This window comes from Phyllostomus discolor, chromosome 7 (assembly GCF_004126475.2).
Source record: "Phyllostomus discolor isolate MPI-MPIP mPhyDis1 chromosome 7, mPhyDis1.pri.v3, whole genome shotgun sequence".
In the NCBI taxonomy this organism is placed as follows: Eukaryota; Metazoa; Chordata; class Mammalia; order Chiroptera; family Phyllostomidae; genus Phyllostomus; species Phyllostomus discolor.
In genome coordinates this window covers 20,170,823-20,192,938 of record NC_040909.2, presented here as the reverse complement: position 1 = coordinate 20,192,938, position 22,116 = coordinate 20,170,823, and the positions used below count along the sequence as shown (strand labels likewise).

The 22,116-nt window shown below is 43.9% G+C and overlaps 1 protein-coding gene across 4 annotated transcripts in view; it reads left to right on the top strand.

Annotated features, from left to right (window-relative positions):
• The window catches only part of RARB (retinoic acid receptor beta), a 359,212-nt gene that overhangs the window by 218,583 nt on the left and 118,513 nt on the right, over positions 1 to 22,116 (top strand). For 3 of the 4 annotated variants that reach the window (XM_028517843.2, XM_028517844.2, XM_028517847.2), the window contains exon 2: positions 9,291 to 9,439. In XM_028517843.2, the coding sequence (XP_028373644.1) occupies positions 9,291 to 9,439 (149 nt within the window). Of the gene's footprint in view, positions 1 to 1,560; positions 1,600 to 9,290; positions 9,440 to 22,116 lie in introns of those variants that run through there. The other variant, XM_028517846.2, reaches the window with a different exon arrangement.

Genomic DNA, 22,116 nt, shown 5'->3' with positions numbered 1-22,116 from the left:
GGGATTCAAGTTCACATCCATCTGGCAGCAAAACCTGTGCCCTTCCCATCACTTCCTACACACAATTTTCTGCAGGTTCATGGCGTTTTAGTTCTTTTCTGGAACCAAGAAAACCCACACAGTGAGGATTAAATTGGTTCCAAAGTTATTTCGAGACCACTGATATGAGTGTATACCTGTAAAAACCAAAATGAAACCAGAAAGATTCTTTGCAGCAAACATGAGGGAGGAAGCAGAGCCTTACTTGGTTAACAGGGGTTTGGCTAAATTCTGGTGTAATTGTACTTGAACTTTCTTAGACCTCATGTGACAAAACATATGAGGTGTCAGCCTTATAGAAAAGTAATATCCCCCCCATTACTTTTCTATAAGGCTGGCACCAACATGGTTTAAAAATATGTTTACAGTAAAGAAGCCAAGAACTGTGTATCTGAAACAATATATATTTTAATGTTCTTATTTTCATCTACTTTGTGTGCAGGAAATTTGAGCAGATAATAGAATGTCATTTCTTGGTGCAATAATTGCTTTTTAGGAATGATGGGAATCCTGATTGGAAGTAGAATACGGAGCTGAACCGTTTGGTGTTGAGATAAACTCTTCAGGGGACCTTGATGTGGCGATGCAATTAGCTCCATGCGCGTGTGATTCCCGAGGCCCGTTCCGGCATTTGTTCAGTTAATACAGTTCCACTCCTGATGCCTCTCAGTTCAGATCATTAATAAGTACTTAGACGGGTCTGCCTGTTAAGTGATTTTAAGGGAGAATTTATTTGAACCTTGTCATAAGCTATCTTAGTATGCCCTAGAAAATACTGATATAAAGCGTCGTCTGTTAAAACGTCACCCAAAACAACCTATGAGATAATTTTCGACTATATTCCTTGAAGCAAGAAAGCACATTATAAAAATGAAATGTAGGTGTTGAACGTGTCATGGTCCCTTATGAAAATATGACAGCACTTCCCATGGTAAAAGTCAGTCCCAGATATAATTTCTGCTGCTGGCTGGGAGCCCAGGCCGGTGTAGCTACACTACAGTGATTAGTGGATACTGAGCCTCACTCTCTCTCTCTCTCTCTCTCTTTTAAAGGGCCAAACTATCTTGTTAAATTCAGCCATGTCTGGGATCATATTGGCGTTTGGGAAATTACAACTGGGAATTAAAAGAAGGGGAGGGACACAGCTCTGCCGTTCTCAAGTTTGAGTAAATAAGACCATACCCAGTGATGTTTCTAGCAAAGGAAATAAATGAGAGAGATGGGAAAGGAGCAGTTAGAGCTGTGGGCTTTCATGAAACAATAGTAGTTTATAGCAAACCATTTAAATCTCTTCTGTGAAGGCGGAGAGGGGTGGTGTCTTTTTAAATGTCCTAATTCTAAGGTGCAGAGTTCCTGGTACCTCCCGTCCCGGTGATTTTGGGGGTGGTAAATGAGTTAATGCATATTAGAAGCACTAAGCACAGCCCCAGGCACACAGTAAAGGCTCAGCAAATAGTAGATACTATTAGCTCGGGCTTTTCCGGTACAACTTTGAACCCACTGCCAACTGAAATCTACTGCCAAAATTCCGTGGGAGAGAACGAAGGCTTCTGGTTTCTGGTGAGCATAAACACACACCCAGCTTGAAGATCTTAATATATTAAGTACTTAACAAGGTGGGGCATTTAGTGAGGACCTGTGCAAAAGGGAAGCTCACTGAGTTCCCATGCCAAATTGACTCAGCATAGTGTTTGGGGTTCTGGGGAGGTGAGGACAATAACAAGCCATTTTTAAGTCAGGGCGTCTCAAACGTTGTTCGTGTGCAGAGAGATTGATGGGATTTTCTTAAAATGCCTATATCAGCCCTGGCTGGTGTGGCTCAATGGACTGAGTGGCGGCCTGCGAACCAAAGGGTGGTGGCTGGTTCCATTCCCAGTCTAAAGCTCACGCCTGGGTTGTGGGCCAGGTCCCCAGTAGGGGGCGCGAGAGAGACAACCACACATTGATATATCTCTCCCTCCCTTTCTCCCTCATTTCCCCTCTCTAAAACGACATTAAAAATAAATAATAAGTAAATAAGTAAGTAAATAAATAAATAATCTTTAAGAAATGGCAATTTTGATTGGCAGACATTTCCGGGTGGAGTTAAAAGCCTAATTTTAACAAGTTGCCAGGTGATGGTATTGCTGCCCACCCTGGGCCACCTTTTGCAAAGCAAGGCTTTCTTTAAGGAGTCAAAAATCAAAGTCTCCCCCCTGGCCCCACTTTTGTCCCCTGCCTGTGTTCCGCACCTGTTGCATGTGTGGTCAGAATAGCAGGGATTCTCATAACCCAGCTCCAGCCCTCCGCCAGGATCCCGGTGACCCGGGCAAACACACACTCCGTCAGGGTCACGGGCAGGTTACGGAGTCAGGACTGCCAAAGCCCCACAATGATGTTTTCCTTCTCCCAACACCCCCTCCTTCCCTTGCCTGCCCCAAACCCGGGGCTAATCTCAGAGCTGCTTAATAATAACAAAGCCAGCAGCAGTGTGCGGCAAAGTCCATTTTAAAGCAGAGTTTTTCTTGTTTGACAATTACCTAATTTCAGAATGCGATTCACAGATTTGCAAAACCCACGTGTGTGGAGACAAACTGCTTCTCCAGAAAGTTGATTAAAAGCAGACCCCCTCACGAAGAGGCGACAGGAAAATTAAATGAGCGACAGTATGGAGTTCCTTTGCCCCCACTCTAACGTTTGGAGGCATGTAAATTATATTTTAATAAAAGGTCCATAAGTGCGCTCACACACGCATGCGCACACGCACGCAGAGGAGAATCTGGTTCTAATTACTTGTACTTTAGTTGAACTTTGGTGTTTCCTTTGACTTTCTCCCTAATGTATGTGAGCTATGGGCCTTGCAGTCCTGCAGTGGATCCACAGAAAAAGAGGGAAAAAATCCAGACCAGCTCTCTTTGGTGCCAACAAAAATGAAGCCCAACTGAATGTTTTGACCAAATGCAACACTTTGCTATTCTCCCTTAATTAGCTGAAATTACTCCCTCCCACCGGGTCTGGAGCTCTGGGCTCAAAATTCCCTGGGGGACATGCAGGAAATGCCTTTTGCTTTACAACTCCTTTTTTTTCTTTTAAGGCTCAGCTGCCCAGAGAGTGTATTAAAATATTGTCTTAATCATGGAAGGTTCTAGTAAAAAGACAGGGCTTTCATAATGCAAGATGCCTGCCTCTAATCAGGCCCAACATAAAATCCTGAAATCTGTCAACATGGTTTAGCAGGCAGTAAATTAGTTCTCACAAAGAAAAAAAATTGTATACTGAGCTCTCTCTTAAAAATGGTATCTGCTACTTAATCTAACCTTCAGAAAAATGCCAAGCATGTTAGGAATTGTGAAGGGAGCTATTGTTGGAGACTTTCTGTGTGTTTAAATGACACTCAGGTGTGTTGTAACAACAAGGACATTTATCCTGTGTTTTCTCAGGTGAGTGAAGTGTGTAAGTGCCAAGTCCTCTTAACTGGCAACAACGTTAAATTGGTTTTTCTTTTGAATTTTGGGAATGCATTAACCCCCAGAATTGTGGCCGTGTTAAGAAAGCTGTGGCCCTGCGTGTGCTGGCATTCTATTTTGCAGCATCTCGGTTGATGGAGATTTTGTTTAGTTTTTTGTTTTGCCTGCAAAGAACCTCCGATTTAGAAGTCCTTTGGGGCAGTACGTCTCACAATGCCATCTGTGGACCAGAGCCCTTCCCGAAACTGCTGGTGGCCAGTCTGCAAGTGCAGAGATTGAGAAGGAGTGTTTAAAAACTTTTACAGCAATTGCACAGAGTAAGCTTATGTCCACTAACACTTTTTCGAAGTTGGAGCTTATGTTTTGGATACCTTTTTCTTAACCTTTTTTTTTCTAGAGATCCATTTTACTTATAAATACTTTTCTAGGGATTTGTCCTTATTGAATTTTATCAACTCCTGATAGCTTTACAGTGGAATGCTAAGAAATGGTCCTTTGCCCTAGATAGAATAGAATGGAAATGACTATGTTACGGCACATGCCTGTTGCCCTACCCCCAGGAATTCTGTTGCTGGTTGCTGGTCTGGACCACACTTTGGGGAGCACCGATTTAGATGCAAACAAGACCTGTAATGAATTTCTATACCAGAAACTGATTCTAGCTTTGCTTTCCTTAGTGGCAGGTATGTCTAGGTTGCAGGGACGAAGGGGTTTAAAATACGGGCTGGAAGCCGGTGTCTGTTCACGCAGGGCTGTGCAGCTTGCTGTCTCCTCTTGCCAGTGTGCAGCCCAGAGAAGCCCCCTCAGCACCTCTGGTGCTGACTCTGCTCTGGGCAGGGACCCATGGAGCCAAGCATCCATCTTACCCCAGTAGCAGAAGTTTCTCTGTCTTGGCCATTCCCTGACGAAGCAAAGCAGCCCATCTGGTGAGCAGTTTAGATGCCACGTTGGAGGCTGCTGCTTGTCAGCGGTGCAATCACCAAAGAGCACTGAATAAGACAGTAAGTAAGCAAGGAAATAAATAAAAGCAGGAGGCAAAAAGCAGATCCTAATTACTCCTCAAAGGCTGCTTCCCCAAACCGAAATCACATCAGGAAGGCTGGAGTACAGTGGTTTGATTGAATGACACAAGCCTTTTTCCCCCTGGGAAGTCTAAAAACTGCTTTTTGGGCCTGCCTGAGATCGCTGAATGAGCTAATACAGGACGCATTGTCTGCTGAGCCTGCAGAGTTTTCCAGCAAAAATTTTATCATTCCATAGACTTATTGTGCTTGCTCGGAATAAGGAACAAAATGTTTGAGGCCTCTCAAGGGCCTTTGATGAATCTAACTCTAATTTAAAGGGACTAATAGATTATTGATTTAAGCAGGATGACAGTGAACAGATCAATGGCCAAGCACTCTGTAGCTACCTTAAATACCGAAGTGACCGGTGAAAGGGGAGCTAGTAGGCCACGGCCTCCCTCGTTTCCCGTTTCCCACCGTCTTTCCTGGTGGTTGGTGGGGGTGGGCAGAGCTGGGGAATGAAAGGGGAAGGGGAGCACTAATAAAGTTTGCCAAAGTATTTCGCTACCTTATCAGAAAGGCCAGAGGTTGCCTTAAGTAGGGATCTGCTTTTATACTGATGCCATATCCTGGCTTTCATCCTGGAACCAGTTGTGGCATGTTTGTTGAAGATCAGCTTGGGCAGTCTGACCAGACCACGGAGACTTTTTCTTTTCTTTTAGCTTTGCATTGTTCTCAGTGTTACAGGCCACACCGAGGAAATAGAGGACCACAGATGACCAACTTTGAGGGTGATATTTGAGTATAGGTGTAAATGAAATGTATAATTCTTTACTATCAATGGGAACTTTTTTCAGAAGATGATTATTTCTTGTCATATAGAAGACTTTTCAAAATGTTCAGATTTGGGTGGGGACCCCTTATGGCATTTATAGGATTTAAATTTAAACCATGACAGAAAGAATCAATCTATCCTTCAAAACAGCCTGGCCATCTCCTCTGGGAAGCCTCCCTTGGTTTCTCTTGGGATGCATAAAGCTTGAAACCTTCTTTGTTATTGTAATACCAGCAGTTCCCGAACTGCTGCAATTTGGATTCATCTGGGAATTTTTATTCTTTTTTCCAAAACATGCTCATGCCTGCCTTCCACTCCCAGACATTCTGGCATAATAGGTCTGGGATAGAACCTGTGTGAAAACTTCCTGGTGGTTCTAATAATAGCCAAGTTTGGGAACTACTGTTGTATTGTAATCATTGGTTTAGTCTCTATTAGGCCAAACTTGTCAGGGCTAAGGGATTATACACCGTGCTCTGTCCATGGCATGTAACACGATGCTTGGCATGTTATAGTCACTCAGCAAAAGTTAACGATTGAAGATATGAACATCCCTTGTACAGATATGGGAAAGTTCAGAGTTTTGCAGGTGAAATCACCCCAGCTTTAATAAAAGGCCAGAGCCCTCGCAATTGATGGCTTGCAGTAGAACATTTGAATTGATGGCGGCTATTCAGGAAAGGCCTTCTAGATTCATTCATTTGTTATAAATGCCTCTCATCCATAGAAAAAGCCTTTTCCCAACCTTCGTAAAGTGTTTGGGGATTTTCGAGGCCTCTCATTTTTGTGTGTGTACTTTGTCCCACGTTGCTTGGGTATTAAATCGCCCGCAGTTATGTTTCCTCTCTTTGGGAGGGTGAGATGCTTGAGTACATGTATTTGAAGTGGCATATTTATGGAAATTACCACCCACTTTTGAAATTCAGGGCATAGCTGTGACAGCTGAATCCAGCCCTAACAATTCTATTTACAACTTCCCCAGTCAAGCCAGATTAGCTGTTCTACATGAGCGGGTAGGGCGTTCAAACACACCCCTCCCCACCACATTGCTTCTGCAGAGAACACAGTGCTGGCCGGACAGATCGAGGTGGAGGGGACGGGGCCCTGTCAGAGTCGTGGGAGCGCTTGGGCAGGCATCGAGGCTCACTGTAGAACCAATCCAAAAGTTGTCAGAGGCATTTAGGGAAGGACTCACATATCGATTTTAGAAGCGTTGATTGCCACAGCCTTCTTAGAAGGCAGTTTGTCAACCTGAATTAAAAGCTAACAACATACTTTTAAATAACCATACCTTTTGAACAAATAATTCCACTTCTGAGACTATATCCTAGGGAAATAGAGATATGCTGAGATTAGCTGTAAAGATCTTCATATCACAATGGAATGTTTTGTGGGGAAATCTTTTTTGACAAGATAGAAAAAGTTAAACAGACTAAGTCCCAAGTAGAATCTGCAGTATAATTCAGTAAACCAACAAACCCAAAATGTTTAGATGCACAGGAAAATGTCTCAGCAGGGCATGCCAAGGTGACAACAGTGCTTTTTCTCCGGGTGAAAGGATTGTGGGTGATCCTGTGTGTGTTTGTTTTCTTAGGTTTTAACAAAGAGCAATCTATCATTTTGTACTTTTAACAAGTACTGTTTTCTTCTACATGTCACTATTACTCATTTGCTTTCAGTGAAGCTGATTGGTGTGAGGAATGCTTTGCATTTGATAAGCCTTCGAGACACCTCAGATGCCAGCCCATCTGTAGAGCACTTGACATGACTGTGCCAGGCTGTCCCAAGCAGGGGCTCTCTCGTTCCAGATCCCTGAGTTCTAACCAGTGAAGACTCCAATAGTTTTATCTACTAGACCTGAGCTACTCTAATGACTTCATTCCAAGATTCTTCTGAATTATAAAAATACTACAATAATAGTTCATTCTAGTCCAAAGGGATGATTAATTACTTTTTAAAGTAGGCAAGTGAGCCTATGAAAGCTATTTGATTTCCAATTTTATAATTTATGGACTTAGAGGAGCACTTAGTGTTTGTAATGAAAGAAGAAAAAGTTTATGTATTCATTCAACAAATATTTATTGATTACTTAGCTACCATGTGCTAGGACCTCTTCTGGGCCTAGAACACATTGTAAACAAGGTAGGTAAGTTCTTTGGCCTCACTAAACCCACACTTGAGGGTATGGCAGAGGTATAAAATAAAATTATACACAAACTTCCTAAATGTAGAATTAGAGAGTTTTATAGAAAATAAAATAATGGGCTATAGTGTCCAGGAGTAAGGAATGGCATAGATCATTTTACTTGCAGGAGTCACCTTGGAGAAGGTAACATTTGCTCTAAGGTCAAAGAGATGAAAAGGAACCAGACAGCTGAAGGTCCCAGAATGTCCGGGTAGGAGAAGTGGTTAGTGTGCAATTGCCCTAAGATGGTGTGAGAGCTTGGCCTGTCCCAGAGGTGGAATAGAAGGCAAGTCCTGGGAAGCCTATCAGTTAGGACAATCACTGCTGTTGCTCTTGGGCCGTATCATGGAGAGCTGCATAGAGCATTAGTGAGGAAGGAGCTGAGCTTTGATCTAATTGGTGACTATTGGACAGCTTTAAACAGGTAAGCCACAGGGACTGCTATTAACGTTTGGAGCAGTTACCTTACTGCTTGTTTGAAGAATGGACTCCAGCGTAGAGGAGCAGGGACAGTGAAGAGGCCACTGATGTAGCTGAGGTGGGCTCCTAGCCTGGTGCGGCAGCGGGACTGCGAGATGAGGACTGACACAGCACGTCTGGGGGGCGCCTCGGCTGCAGAGGCTGGAAGCTCGCCTGTGGGACAGTTCAGTCCGCAGAATGCCTTAACCCGGGAGACTGTGGGCAGTGGGACAGCTGGAAATTTTATACTCTGGGGAACCTTCTGTATGTTGTCAAGAGATTTGAAGGTTGGAAGATTCTGGAACATTATTTGATTACTTCCCATCACTTCTTTCCCCGTACCCATCATACTTTATAAGCATTTTTTGCCTGTGATAGGAACAGGGCTGGGCCTTGCTTTGACTTGGTACGTAGAGTAGGAAATGGAGAATACCTGAGTATTAAGTTTTATGAATGCCTATTTCCCGTGGAATTTGGGTGGTTGAACAATGAAAGAGAGGAATTTTGTACTTCTAAATCCAGAATAAAGAGCAAGCAACATGACTCTAGGCCATGACGAGCATAAAGCAGTGCTCCTCAAGCATTAATTGTACATTTGGTCTGCTGCGGGGGGGGGGGGGGGGGGGGGGGGGGGTTGTTAAAATGTAAATTCTGGTTCCATTGAGCTGGGGCCTGGTAAGTACGTTTTCAAATAAGTTCTGAAGGGGCGCTGATGCTGTGGGTCCAGAGAGCAGTCTTTCAGAAGCAGAGGTCTTGCCAGTATTATTGTTGTTGTTGTTGTTGTTGTTGTTGTTGTTGTTAATGAAGATCAGTTAGGACACATGCCAGAGGCCCTCCCCGTACACTTGCTGAGTGGCAACTTTGGGCATCTTCTTCATTGTGCTCAGGAACTTGGCTTTTGGGTAATTGAGCAACAGAGTCAAACAAGTTATTTCCGAGGCTCTAACTGAATCAGAAGCTAGCAGAAACAGAAGAGGGGCAACAGCCTGGGGTTTGCGGTGTGAAGATCTGACTCGGTGATTTGGCTTGACCCCCGCCCTGCTGGTCCCGGACGAGTCACTGCACGCCTCTGACTCTGTCTCTCTTGAGGGTAAAATGGCAGTCAAGTCACCTCCTGCACAATGAGAGAGACGACCAGGATTGCTTTGTAAACAGCAGAGCACCCCCTCTGAGTCAGTGTCCCCGCTGCCATGCCTGCCACAGGGACCGGCGTTGTGGGCCTATCTCTGCCAGTGTTACCGCTGAACGGGGAGCAGAGGCCTATGCCTTCACCGATACACAGAAAAGAACTGAAACCCACTTTCTCTCTTTCCCCATCGTAGCGATTGAAACACAGAGCACCAGCTCCGAGGAACTGGTCCCGAGCCCTCCGTCTCCGCTTCCTCCCCCGCGGGTGTACAAACCCTGCTTCGTCTGCCAGGACAAGTCCTCCGGCTACCACTATGGGGTCAGCGCCTGCGAGGGCTGTAAGGTGAGTACCCCCGGCCCTGCGCCCGGCGCAGCCCGGTGCACGCTCCTTCTCCACGTGCTCAGCGAAGGCGACCTCCCCGGCTCCAGAAATGGGCCGCTTGGACTCCTGTCCCATCACCTTCAGCCAGGGCGGTGGCCTCGCTTGCGTTTCATGGTTTGATTTCTTTCTTCTATCTCATTAGTGAAAAATTTAGAAACTCCTGCAAATGATTGATGGGGGCCAAATACTGAAGGGCCCTTTTTAAATAACACAGAGCAGTCCTTTCTAGGTAGCAAGAGCCTTTCGAAGGAGTTCTGAGAAGCATCATCCTGTTTCTCCTTAAAACATGCCGTCTGGTGTGTCTGTAGTTTTGTTTTATTTTTAAATGTGACTGACAAGCCACTGAATCAACTTGCAGAGAATCCAAGGTTGAAATTGGGATTTATCTTCTGGCTGTTTCCTCGGCCCTGTGGCCTTTGAATCACAGTTTGATTTTCAGCCTGTAGGGACTTGCTACTGTGTGGATGTCATAAATTCAGGGGGACTGGGTTTAAAATTCCAGCCGACCGAGTACTGGAGGCTGAACATGTGTCAGAGAGGATATGGCTGCTTTGAATCAAGCTAGACAATTGTTATCGAGTCCAACAGGCTTAATTGAGTGAAAGGGCTGCTTTTTTTTAGAGAGAGAAAAGAAACAATCACTTTCCAGGCAAATCCAACTCATCCACAGACAGTTTTTCAAAGGAACTGTGGCTGCCTAGAGCCAGCCCTTCCCCAGATACACAGTTTCTTTATGCTCTCTCCGATGGGTGTTCAGGCCTGTGGTTTATATGCCTAAATCGCAGGATTCACTGGTAATTGTAAACACGTGGGAATAATGTCACAGGTGCTCCCATCAGGTGCTGTGTGGCATTTTTGTATTTGGCTTTATCAGAGTTAGCACTTGTTGTTTCTGTGTGCATTGTTTAGGCACTGTTGTGTGACAAACCATCCTAAAACCAAGTGGCTTAAAACAGTAGCTTTTTACTGGATTGGCCAAGAAAAGTCCATTATGTTTTTTTTTTCTGTAAAATAAAGACACATTTTTCATTTTCACCAATAACTTCATTGATTTGGATATTTTCAGTATGGTGGCTGTGTACTGCTATTGGCTTCTAGTGGGTAGAAGCCAGGGGTGCTGCTAAACATCTTTCAGTGCATAAAACCCAAAGAATTATTTGGCCAAAATATCAATAATACTAAGAAACGTCACAAACCACTGTTGACATGTTCGATCAGTCACAGCACCTTCTCTGTACACTCACAAATCTTTCTTTTTTGCATCTCAGTTGCGTTTTTATTTTTCTTGAAATAGAAAGCACAGTATGCTGAAAATTTTGCATATTTTCTTCCATCTTCAATACTAAAATGGCTGCACAAAAATTCACCAATTTTGATACGTTTTTTAGAATGCATGCTGTTGTCACAGTTGTCCCAATACAATCTAACAAAATGGTTTTGAATGAAGTTAAAGACAAGGAAGCACTGTGAGACCCATCGTATGGAAAAAACGTAGCGGATTTCTGGGCCAACCCAGTATTTAGCCTATAGTTCTTGGGGCCGGCACCTCAGGCCAGGCTCCTTCTGCTGCTTCATCCGGTCTCAGTTGTGCTCCATCGTGCATCACTGGTCAGCTGCAGGCTTGTCCATCAGCTCTTCCTCTGCGGGGACTACCTGTTGGCTGGGGCCCTCAGCTCCATGCTCCTCCATGCAGTCTCTCATTCCCAGTGGGCTGGCCTTGGCTATTTGCACAGGCAGAAGAGAAACCTGGGGCACACAGGTCTCTCTCTGAAGGCCTAGGCTCCGAAGGGGCACCCTGTCGCTTCTGACATATCATGTGGGCCAAAGCAAGTCATAAGGCCAGTCCAGACTCAGGAGGTAAGAACATAAACTCAACTTTTTAATTCAAGGAGTTGCAAAGTCACATAAGAGGCAGGAACACAGGGAGAGGAAGTTGAGGATTTTTTTTTTTACATTCCCTCTGTCACACTGCATGTCTAATTGCCTGTGAACACAGAGTGGAGAGGCCTCTAGTTCTGGTGCCCAGCATCTCCCACGCAATCTGTCACACAGCGGGGACTTCAAGATGTAGGTTGAACAAACACATAAATGTCACTCAGCCCCTCAACGAAACTGTGTGTGCTTTCCCTTCCTTCGAACTGTTTGAATAAACATGTATTATTTTACAAGGCAAGACCAGTTTGGGGAAATTCCTGAGCGACTTAGGCGCATTTCTCTGCCTCTGGCATTGTGCTGGTTGTTTGAAAGGCGCTTGCTTTCCTGCAGTGGTTTCAGATACAGTGGCCAGGGACGTTAATACAGCCACCAGTCGGCAGCTGGAAAGAAAGCAACACATTTGTGTGTCTAATTATTGCTTCATTATTGGGAACCTCTAGATAAATCTAAATTTATCCTGAGGTTTGAGATAGCTGCAGAATGCCGGTTCACTTTGTCCCATATTTTTGGGCATTTGAATATTTTGTTGTGTGATATAAAAATAATTTTCTAATACTTATTTGAAAGTTAAATGAAAAGATACTCCTTTATTTCTAAAACTTTGAACTCATCTCGTGTCCAGAAATCTCAATGAGGTTTATTATGACTCAGCTTCCCTGATCCCGCCATGTCCTGGGAAAGACATTACCAAGCGCGTCTCTTGTGCCAGTCCCAGGCCCTGCGCGTGAGAGCCGTTTCACAATCTGCCTGGCACACCCCGTTTTAATCAGCCCTTCGCTAATTCTCCAAATCGCTTGTTTGAATTTAGGATGCTGATTCTTTTTAGGAAAAAAACCAACAAAAACAAAACCCACGTCACCTCAGGAAACTTTGATGAACTTGGTTAAGCTGTTTCCAGTCATGTTATGATAAACCTTTTTAACAGAGCCGTAAGCCCAGTTTAAGGTCAGATCAGCTCGCCAGCCAGTTAGTTGTCAGATTGGAGGAGTTTTGTCTTGTGGGTGGGTCTCTGAAAGTGTGAACTGCCTTTTCCCTTTGGCAGAGACGGGTCTGCATTTTCGCTTGCTGGAAAAATACAGCGCCGAAATTCACAGAACTAAAAAACATGAGAATGCAAAAGTACAATGTAGTACCCCCCGAAACAAAATAAATTATTATAATTTCTTAAAATTACCAACACAATGCTGAATTTATTGTATAAAAAAGTACAAAAATTAAAACAACCATAGTTCTACCCTAGGAGAAAACACCCCCTACTAACCCTGTTTTTCTATGAGTACATGATGTTGCTATTTTTGTTATTTTTGTTTGTTTGTTTTCTACCAAAATGGACTTTTACCTTGCACACTGGTTTTAATGTATTTAATTCATTACCTATGGTTAGGTAATGAGTATGTTTCTAGTGTTTCTCATAGCTAATGCTTTAATGCGTAGACTTTACGTATATATCTGATTATTTCTTTGGGATAAATGAGTTACAAATAGATACAAATAGAATTTCAAGGTCATTGGCTTTATACAGTGTTATGGCTTTTGATACAAATGGCCACAATGCCCTCTAGAAAAGGTACATAAATTTAAGCCCAGTTATTTTGTAAAGGCTAATCTTACTGGAAACTATCTATTAGAATGTCTTCCTTGTGAAAATAAGGAGATGAGTCAAGAGACAGCTTCTCTGCTGGAACCCTGCCTATATTTAATTTGGTTATACATAATGGGTCCCCTGCTGGATACCACTTTGGGCAGCCTAGGCCCCTGGTTGACCTAGAAGAGGTGGCCCATCCTTTGGCTGGAGATCAGAAATCACTACTCTGGCCTGAGAGCCTCTGCTCCCCAGTTGGAACCCAAACAGCACCCAGGTGATAATTTGAAGAAATGATGGCCTTCTTAAGGAGGTGGCTGCTGCCTCTCATTACTGGGCTGAGCTTATTATTGATTATTGTTTGGGAGAGAGAACCTCTGTCCTTTTAGGAACCAGGTGGCGGTCTCAGGGCCAGAGTTTAATGAGTAGGTTGTGGTCCACCTTTGGGAATGGCCGGTGGCTGCTCTGTTGACACAGCATCACCCTGGTGACCACCCCAGCAACATAACCATTGCATGTGCTAGAGGGATGTCCCGTTTTGGGGATTTCCAACGGACCCATGACAATATTTTGCAGAGGACAAAGAGTATGTAAAGTGAACTTGTGGTGTGGTTAGCCAGCAAGGTTTAACAATATGAAGTAATAAAGCTGATTTTCATGTAAGAAACAGTCTCATGGCTCGTAGCTGGCATGTATACCACACTTTGGCCTTCATCATATTTCACCTTTCCATTTTTGTATCTTTTAGGAAGTGTGGAGCCTGGAGTGAATCCCAGCTTGGCACTTGCTAGCGTTGTGACTTTGGGAAGGCATTTTTAACTCTGTGTCCCTTTTTTCTCTTGGAAAAATGGAGATAGTTAATACCACCTGACTCATGATATTGTTGTGAGGATAACATGAATAACTACAAGGCAAGGGGAATAATACCTGGCACACACTAAGTGGTATATGATGTGCTTGGTCGTTGTCTGTATGAGCTTTAACTTATTATAGTGACTTTTGTACGCCATGATGTAACATCAGTTACAATCTTAGTATCCTTTCTCGTAATGTTCTCTCAGCAATTCCCCATTCCTTTATATCGAAACGAACACTGTCTCTTTCCTTCAAGACTCAGCCGAAGACCCAGCCGTTCCATGGAAGCTCCCCTGATCACTCTGGCAAAGAGGCTGGCAAATTGTTCCTGTAAAGAGTGAGATAGTAAATATTTTAGGCTCTGAAGGCTGTGTGGTCTCTGTTGCAGCTACTCAACTCAGCCACTGCAGCGTGAGAGGAGCCATAGACAATGTGTCCAAGAATGGACACGGCTACGTTCCAGTAAAACTTTACTTAAAAACAAGCAGTAGCTCACTTTTGGCCCTTGGGTCCAGTACCATGACTTCTGCTAAAGCATACATGGTGGTGCGTTATTTCTTACAATTTCTAAAATTTAGAACCAATAGTCCAGAGCACTCATGCCAAAGATGGCAGGGCAGCCGATTCTGGTGGACTGCAGGCTTGGGACCGCGGCTCCCCCTCCCCACCTCTTAGAAGCACGAGAGTCGCCTAACGAGAGGTGATGTCGACTTGCCCAGGGCTCCGTGGAAGGTGCTCCAGGGCCACTCGCCCTGTCTGGTAGTATTCCTCCACCTGTTTGTTCTCACTCAGCTCCCACTTCCTTATCTCACGAAGTCGGAGAAATTAGTTATTTTCTCATAAGAAAGCACCTGGCATCTTATTTTGGAGTGCTTTGGGGAATGCATTCTATGAGCTGCTATATCAGTGAGCTTTCCCTGCTTAACAAATAACTCAGATGCTTGCTGGCTTAAAACAGTAGACATTTACTATTTGATATAATTCTGTGTAGGTCTTTTTATCTGGGCTGGCTTGGCGTGGGCCGGCCGGGCTAGGGTGACCTCACTCACGTGGCTAGGACTTCGGTGGGATGACCGTATCCTCTTCCCACGTTGTCCTTTGCCCACAAGTTAGCCCAGCCTGGACTTGTTCACGTGGTGGTGCATGGGTTCCCATCAGGAAGAGAAGACATCCCCAGTGGGCAAACCCCTGGTTGCATCACATTTATTAACATCCCGTTGGCCAAAGCAGTTACATTGTCAAGTCTAGATTCAGTGGGTGGAGGAATGGGCTGCATTCCTTAAGAGGAAAAGTAGCAAGGTCACCTTGACAAAGGCTGAGTGTACCAGAGCTGGCCTTTGATCATACGCTGTCTTCTATTATTTTCAGTGTCATGGGTAAGTCTCTTGCGACATCTGTGTTCACCATTCCATCATCCTTCCGCATGCATATATTGAACACCTAAGTTTCAAGGCCTGTGCCAGGTGCTGGAGACACAACAGTGAACACGAGAGACAAGTTCCTCTTGGAACTTACTGTCTAGTACAGGAGGGCAGATGTAAACAATTCAAAGTTGGAAGGAAATGAACAGGATGGTCGGGCGAAGAATAATTGCAGGGCACCTGATCTGACAGTGGGTCACTGAGCTCTCAGGGCCGCAGTGGAACCAGCTGTGTGAGTAGGAAGGGGAAGCATTTTAGGTCAGAAACCGAACACTGGATTCTGGGGCCATTTCTCCTACTCTGCTCGGTGCCCATGAACTTGTCTGGGCTCAGCAAGGCTGTTAAACAAAAGCAAATCCACACGTTTGAACTAAGTGCTATCGCAAATATGCGAACGCTAAAACAGTGAACCCGGCAATTGAACTGGGACTCGTTGCCTGTCATTTCTTGTTAGGACTGGCTCACATGGCGTGGGGGTCCCCAGTGTTTGCAAGTCTGGGGAGAAGGAAAACACCAACCCAGGCATTTGGGCATTTTGTACCCGTACTTTACTTAATTCTCACCGCAGCACAGCAGGGGGTAGGCTTTATAATCCCCAGTTTACAGAGGGGGAAACAGGTTCAGAGAAGTTAAGAAACTTGACCAACATCACACAGCTTGCCTTGGGCTGCAATTGAAATCCCGTGCCTGTTGGAAAACACCTCATTGCTCCAGCCACTCCGAAACAGAAGGTGGGAAGCAGTGGTGTGTTACGGTCTAGATTGGGGGTTTCATTGGGCAGCAGATTAAAAACAAGAATGGATGGGGGCATATGTAAAAGTAAAACACCTCTATTGTTTTGATCATTTCAAAAAGAAATGACATTTTTATAATGAAATGTTTAAAAAAAAAGGAGAGGAAGAGCTCACAAGTCAGTCTTTTCCTAAGAAGGGACAGTGAGCAGAGAGGACCCACCCATGGGCACGCTCCCAGCCCAACCGGTGCTTTGTCCTTGTTCTCTCTGCTTCGCCACTGCTGGGTGGAAACTTCCCATCCATAAGCCAGCACTTGGGAGCCACGGCCCAGCCCACATGCAGGGCCCCTGGGGCGAGGCCGGGTGCCGGCGCGATGGCGTGCCTTCTCCGCTGGGGCGCAGAGGAAATGCCTGCTGAAGGTCACGTTGGTAGCCTTCTATTTAAAGCAGCCTTTAGGAGTTTAAACTCCACTAGCCCCCTTGGTCCCTCAGGGCTAATTTTGTCCATTTTTCTCATCTGCCTTTGTTTTTCTTGCCTCTGAAGGAGGGAGCCCTCATCTCCATGACAGTGTTCAGCTACTGGTCTGGTTTTTTTTTTTTTTTTTTTCCTGGCACACAGCAAGTAGTGTGGTCAGGCACAAAAAGTTTTGCAATCAGGAAGATGGATGTCTGTACTTAATTTTAGAACTTCTATTAAATACTGTAAATGTGCCTAGTGATTTTATTTGACCAAGGCCATTTCAAATGACATTGTTTTTTTTTGTTTTTAATGGGCGTGGGTACACATGAACATGATGCTCTGTTTGGAGAACATTTTTGGCTTTGCCCACCCTGACAGTTGCTTCTGCTTAGGGGTTTGCTGCCGTGTCGGGCCCCAGGAACAACGTGACATAAGTAAAGGCAATAACGAAAACAAGACATCTGCGTGCTGTAGTAGCTAAAACTGAACTGTGAAGCCTGCCATCAAGTTCATTATTATAGTCCTTGAACCACAGTCGTAGGTCCCCTTATAGACCCAAAGAGCTGCTCTCCTTACTGAAATCAACCAACAATGGAGAGTTTATTTATTCTCTCATTCATCAGATATTAAGTGCTTTCTATAAGATATGCTCTAGGTATAAGAATTAAAAATTATTCGGGTTTTTCTGAAGACAGACTATTTTGTTGCTTAAATTTCAAATTTCTAAGTTGAAAACACAAACTTCCGGAGCTGTGAGCCAAGGTCGCATCGGAGTAGACTGTGCTTTGGCTTGTCCTCATGGCCAAGGCTCAGAGCCTCCCGCTCACACTCAGGGAGCATCTTCCTGTGAAGCCAGTACCCAAGCTGGCTTTTGCATTGCATTGTAATTTGTGGCTCCATGAAATCGTACAAGAAATGAGGGGAGGGAACCTTAGATCACATTGTCTTCAGCTCATGTAACATAAAGTCCTTGAACTGACCTATCCTTTAAGTCTTTACATATCACTCTGAAGCAGGTAGGAGATCTGTCGTTTAATCCCCATTCTACAAAGACAAAATCAAAATTAAAACAGAATTAAATCATATATGTGCAATATAAAAGGTTTGTATGCATTTTGTTCGCAATGTTGTGTCCCAGTGTTTAGAAAGTACATAGAACAGTGCCTGTTAAATACGAGGTACATAGTAACTATTTACTTTCAAACCGATGAATGAATGGGCAAAAATATAAACAGTACACAGGCCTTGTTCTGGGATTCTCATGGTTACAGTGCTTGACGGGCTCAGAGAAGGGGCCTCACCTGCTCTGCCCCATTCTGGGAAAGGCTTTGTAGCAGAGACAATTTTGTAGATAGATGTGTGAATGTGTTTCAGATGAGGAAGGGGAGAACAGTATTCCAGGCAAAGTTGCCAATGAACAGGAAAACAAGAGAACTTGAAACAGCCTATAACAATTTGGTGGGACGATGGGAACTCCCCCACTCTGTTAATGTGAGTTTTGCACAGCCCTCTGCAAACAGCGGGGGGTGAGCCAGGCGTGAAAGACACTGGGCTGAGACTGTTACCTATTATTTCCTCCGGGAAGCCTTCTGTAGAACCCCGCAGGCCAGATCTCTGTGTTTAAATTTTCTATTCTCCTTTGTAGCACTTAACACAACTGTAATCAACTCATTATTTATGGACTCATTTGTTTGAAATCAGCCTCTTTTGTCAGACTATAAACTTCAGGAGGGCTGAAGCAGGTCCTTCACCACAGCTTCGTTATCTGTGCCTTGTACATACAATGCTCTGCACATAGTAGGGCCTCAATGCATTAGCACTTTTATCAGAAACTAGACCTAAATATATAGTGATTAATATAGAAATAAATGACACGTAACAAAGCAGATGTAACTATGTAGTAATGCGCATAGTAATATACGTTGATATATTCTAATTGTGTAGTGAATTACATTTCATTATGTAGGATTTGTGATGGTACATTTGTGGAAACTTTTGTGAAATTTTCTAAACAGGTCAAGGCCTTTGGTGGCTAAAGTCCAGCTCGTTTTCTTAGTAATTTCTTCCTTCCACCTCAGAGTTAACCCTTCACTGCAAAAGAGCTATTCTCTTCCAAATTGTCTATAAGCTAACTGTTAAGGACTAGCAACTGGAATATATACTCAAGAATGCTGTAAGATCTTAGTGATTTAAAGAAAGTAAAAATCTCAACAACGAGAATTTACCTCCCAATTTAGCCACATCGAAACAGCTGAGATAGCAATCTGGACTTTCCTAGTTAACAGTTCCTACAAGAGAAAAAAACTCCCTTTTTTTCTTCTGGATAAATGTTATTCTAAATAAAGAAATCATTTTGGGTTGAAAAGGCAGGAAAATCTGTCTGTTTTTTTTTCTTCTGATGCATAAATAAACAGGAAGTGGAGAGTGAATTCTGAGTTTGCCCGCAACCCTCTATTTCTGCTTGTGTGTGTGTGTTGGCCGGATGATAATAGTTTGTTTAAGTTGGTGGTTTTAAGTAGTTTATAAATCTTTTAATAGTTAAAAGTTCATAAATGCTTATTTAAATGCTTACGTTGTTGTTTTAAAATATCAAGACCACTTTCGTTAGCTGTTTTAGTTTATTAAACAAGCTGAAAGCCTGTAATTTTTGGTCAAGGTTTTACCTTTGATGTACAGTAGAGAAATAGTTTCCAGTATCCATAGTTAACCAGTTGATTGGAAAATGGCTCCCTACCCAATGAGATCTTAAATCTGTTTCATGAAGTTTTGGTCAATTTTTTAAAAAAAAATATCACCAAAATCAACACTTTTCTGATTTAAAGCAAATGAAGAGCAAAATAAGTTACTTTTACAAAATTCCTAGGGACCAACCATCATCTAAAAATGAATTGTGCCAATGTATTACAGTTATACCAAACAACAAAAAAACAATGTATTTTCGTCAGAGAAATAGAAGTATACTTTTGGGCTTTCTGAGAGTGATATACCGTACTTTTTGGACTGTAAGACACACTCCCCCAATTTGGGAGGAAAAATAGGGTGCATCTTATAGTCTGAATGTACCTTACCTGGCTCAATGTTGGGGTTCCTATGTTATTTATGTTATTAAATATTTTACCACATTTTTTGCTTCGAAATTTTTTTCCTATTTTCCCCCTCTAAAACCTAGGTGCATCTTGTGGTCCGGTGTGTCTTAACAGTCCAAAAAATTCAGTAAATTATGACTGAAAATAATTTCTTTTTAAATAAAATAATGTACATCATCATAGGTGATGCTTTAGGTACTTTTGGGAGGTGAGTGTTTTTAGCCCTCTCTCTTTCTCAACCATTTGCTAGAGAGGTTAAATAGAAAGCTTCCAATTCTATTTCGTTTTCCTGGGAGAACTCTTGGAAAGCAGTAATAGGAAGTGAAATGGCCTGGGAAGATCCTCCCGTCTTAGCAGCCCCTGTACTTCTGTCCACAAGGACACGGCTGTGGGTCCCTGGTCGTCCCACTGTGTAAGGCAGCCTCTCCTTCCACCTGCGTTAACCGCGTAAAACCATAGAAACAATAAAACTGTCTTACGTTCCTATGCCTCTTCATGTTTCTTAAGTGCTTCTCCCATGTGGAATTAAATTAGACTGAGCTCAGCCACAGTACAAGGAAGAAAACTCCAAAATGTGCCATGTTTCATACAGTCTATTTCCATCTCCGACAACAGTTCAAGGCACGTATTCCTGGTTGGTATTTCACGCAGTGACTGGTAGGTGAGGCCCCGTCCAGTGTTTCAGCTTGGCGCCCACTAGGTCCTTAGCATCCTCTAGAGGAGGAAAGAGAGCGTGGAGGAGGCAGCACACCTGCTTCTTAAAGCCCAGGGTGTGGAGGGCAGACCTCATTGGCAACGGCTGCTCACAGCACTGAAACCCACGGCGAGAGATGTGCCCTGGCCACGTGCCCAGGTACAGACCTATTATGATAGAGAGAGATAATGAATTGGGCGAAGACCTAACAGTTTCCGCCTTAGGTTTCGTATGCGACCCTCATAGCAAGTAGAGAAGTAGGTGGAATCAGTTTTTGCCCCTTTACTTCCCAGGTGAGGAAACTAAGAGTTTACAGGACAAAGATCTCCCCTTCATGACCTTTATCTACAATCTGATTCTGTTACTGAAATATGTATTGTGGAAACTAACCTGGATGTGTTCCTGCCCTTCTTTTTCCTGAATCGTATGAAACCAAAGTCTGTGATTCTAAAGATCTTCGTGTTCGTCGTAAGTTCTGTTTGCCCTCTTGAGAGACCGGGAAGGCTGGCCCCAGCGGAGTGAGACCTTTCCCAGGGGTGAGATTCCAGTGGCAGCTCACAGGCAGAGACATTGCTGATAGCCAGAATGACCCCAGAAAATCCCTTCAGCAAGCAAACAGTTGGAGACTGACATATGTCTCTTATTAAGACCTACACAGCCAGTTCCTGCTGCAGCTTTGGAAACAGATTGGTGCCCCTTTTGTGGAGCACCAGATGAAATAGCTGTCTTCTATTTTCATGTTGTACCAGAAATATGTGTCCTTATGCGCAAGAATCATACTAGCCCGACACAGCGCATGCCATGAAAACCGCACATCTTTCTAGATATTTCCTCGTTGCTGAGCTTCTCTTACCATAATAGTTTCTTTGGGATTGGAATTTCTTGTGTTCCGTTTATGAGCTGTGTCTTTTTGTTGTCGTTCAGTATTTTTCCGCTTCAGCAAGGCGGCTGGATGTGTCATCTGGGTAAGCAATGCCAGAAACAGGACAATTTCGTTCTGTGGACCCTAGAACTCATCCCTGAAAAGAAGTCTAGAGAGAGGAGTAGAAATCTGTATGCACCCCCCGCCGCCTGCACAATGCTAGCATTGTCTGGGGTGAAGGGGAAAAGCTGGGGTTCTGGCAGCCCTGCCCCATTAAAGCCTTGTTCCTTGTTCCATATTGAAAAGATGACATTCCTTTGCTAGCAATGTCCTGCCCGGATTTCTGGCACCAGTTCTGTGGCCTACACTGTCGCCTGGGGCATTTTTGTTTGGGTTGGTTTTGTTTTATTTCAAAGCGGCAAAGCGCAGGCTGCCTAAGTGTCCAAGGTAGAACTGTTTCTGTGAAGTTTGTCATCCAGCTTGTCAGGGCAGTCAGGTGGCCTGTCTGCCAGAATGTCTGCTTCCCAAACACTGGTGTCAAAATGTGAGGAGCGTGCACAATAAATTTAGCTCGATAACTTGTTCTCAAGTGTTCCGGAGGCAGCTCTTGGGGTTTCACGGGGCGCCCACCTCCCTCTCAGGATTTCATGTAATGCTTCATTTATAAGAGAGATTGGTAGATTTGCAAAGTAAATATTCCAATGAGGAAAAGCAAAATCTTCAGTGACTTTGTGAGTCTGCTTCTATGGAGGCTTTTTCTATGCTCAGAAAAAAAAATCCTCTGTATTCGCTGCAGCTCTGAACTGGAGCGTGTAAGATGCTCTTCGCAGGTTCGTGTGAGCCTTAGCATCATGAGCGGTAGAAAACCGTAAGGGAAGCGCAGTGAGAGGGAGAAGACTGTGGTTGTATGAAGGATTTTCGTGGTTAAACGAATTTGAGGAAACTAGAATGATCAAGCAACGTTAGTTCTCCTCTGTGCTTTTGAATCTGAAAATAGCAGCATGTTAAGT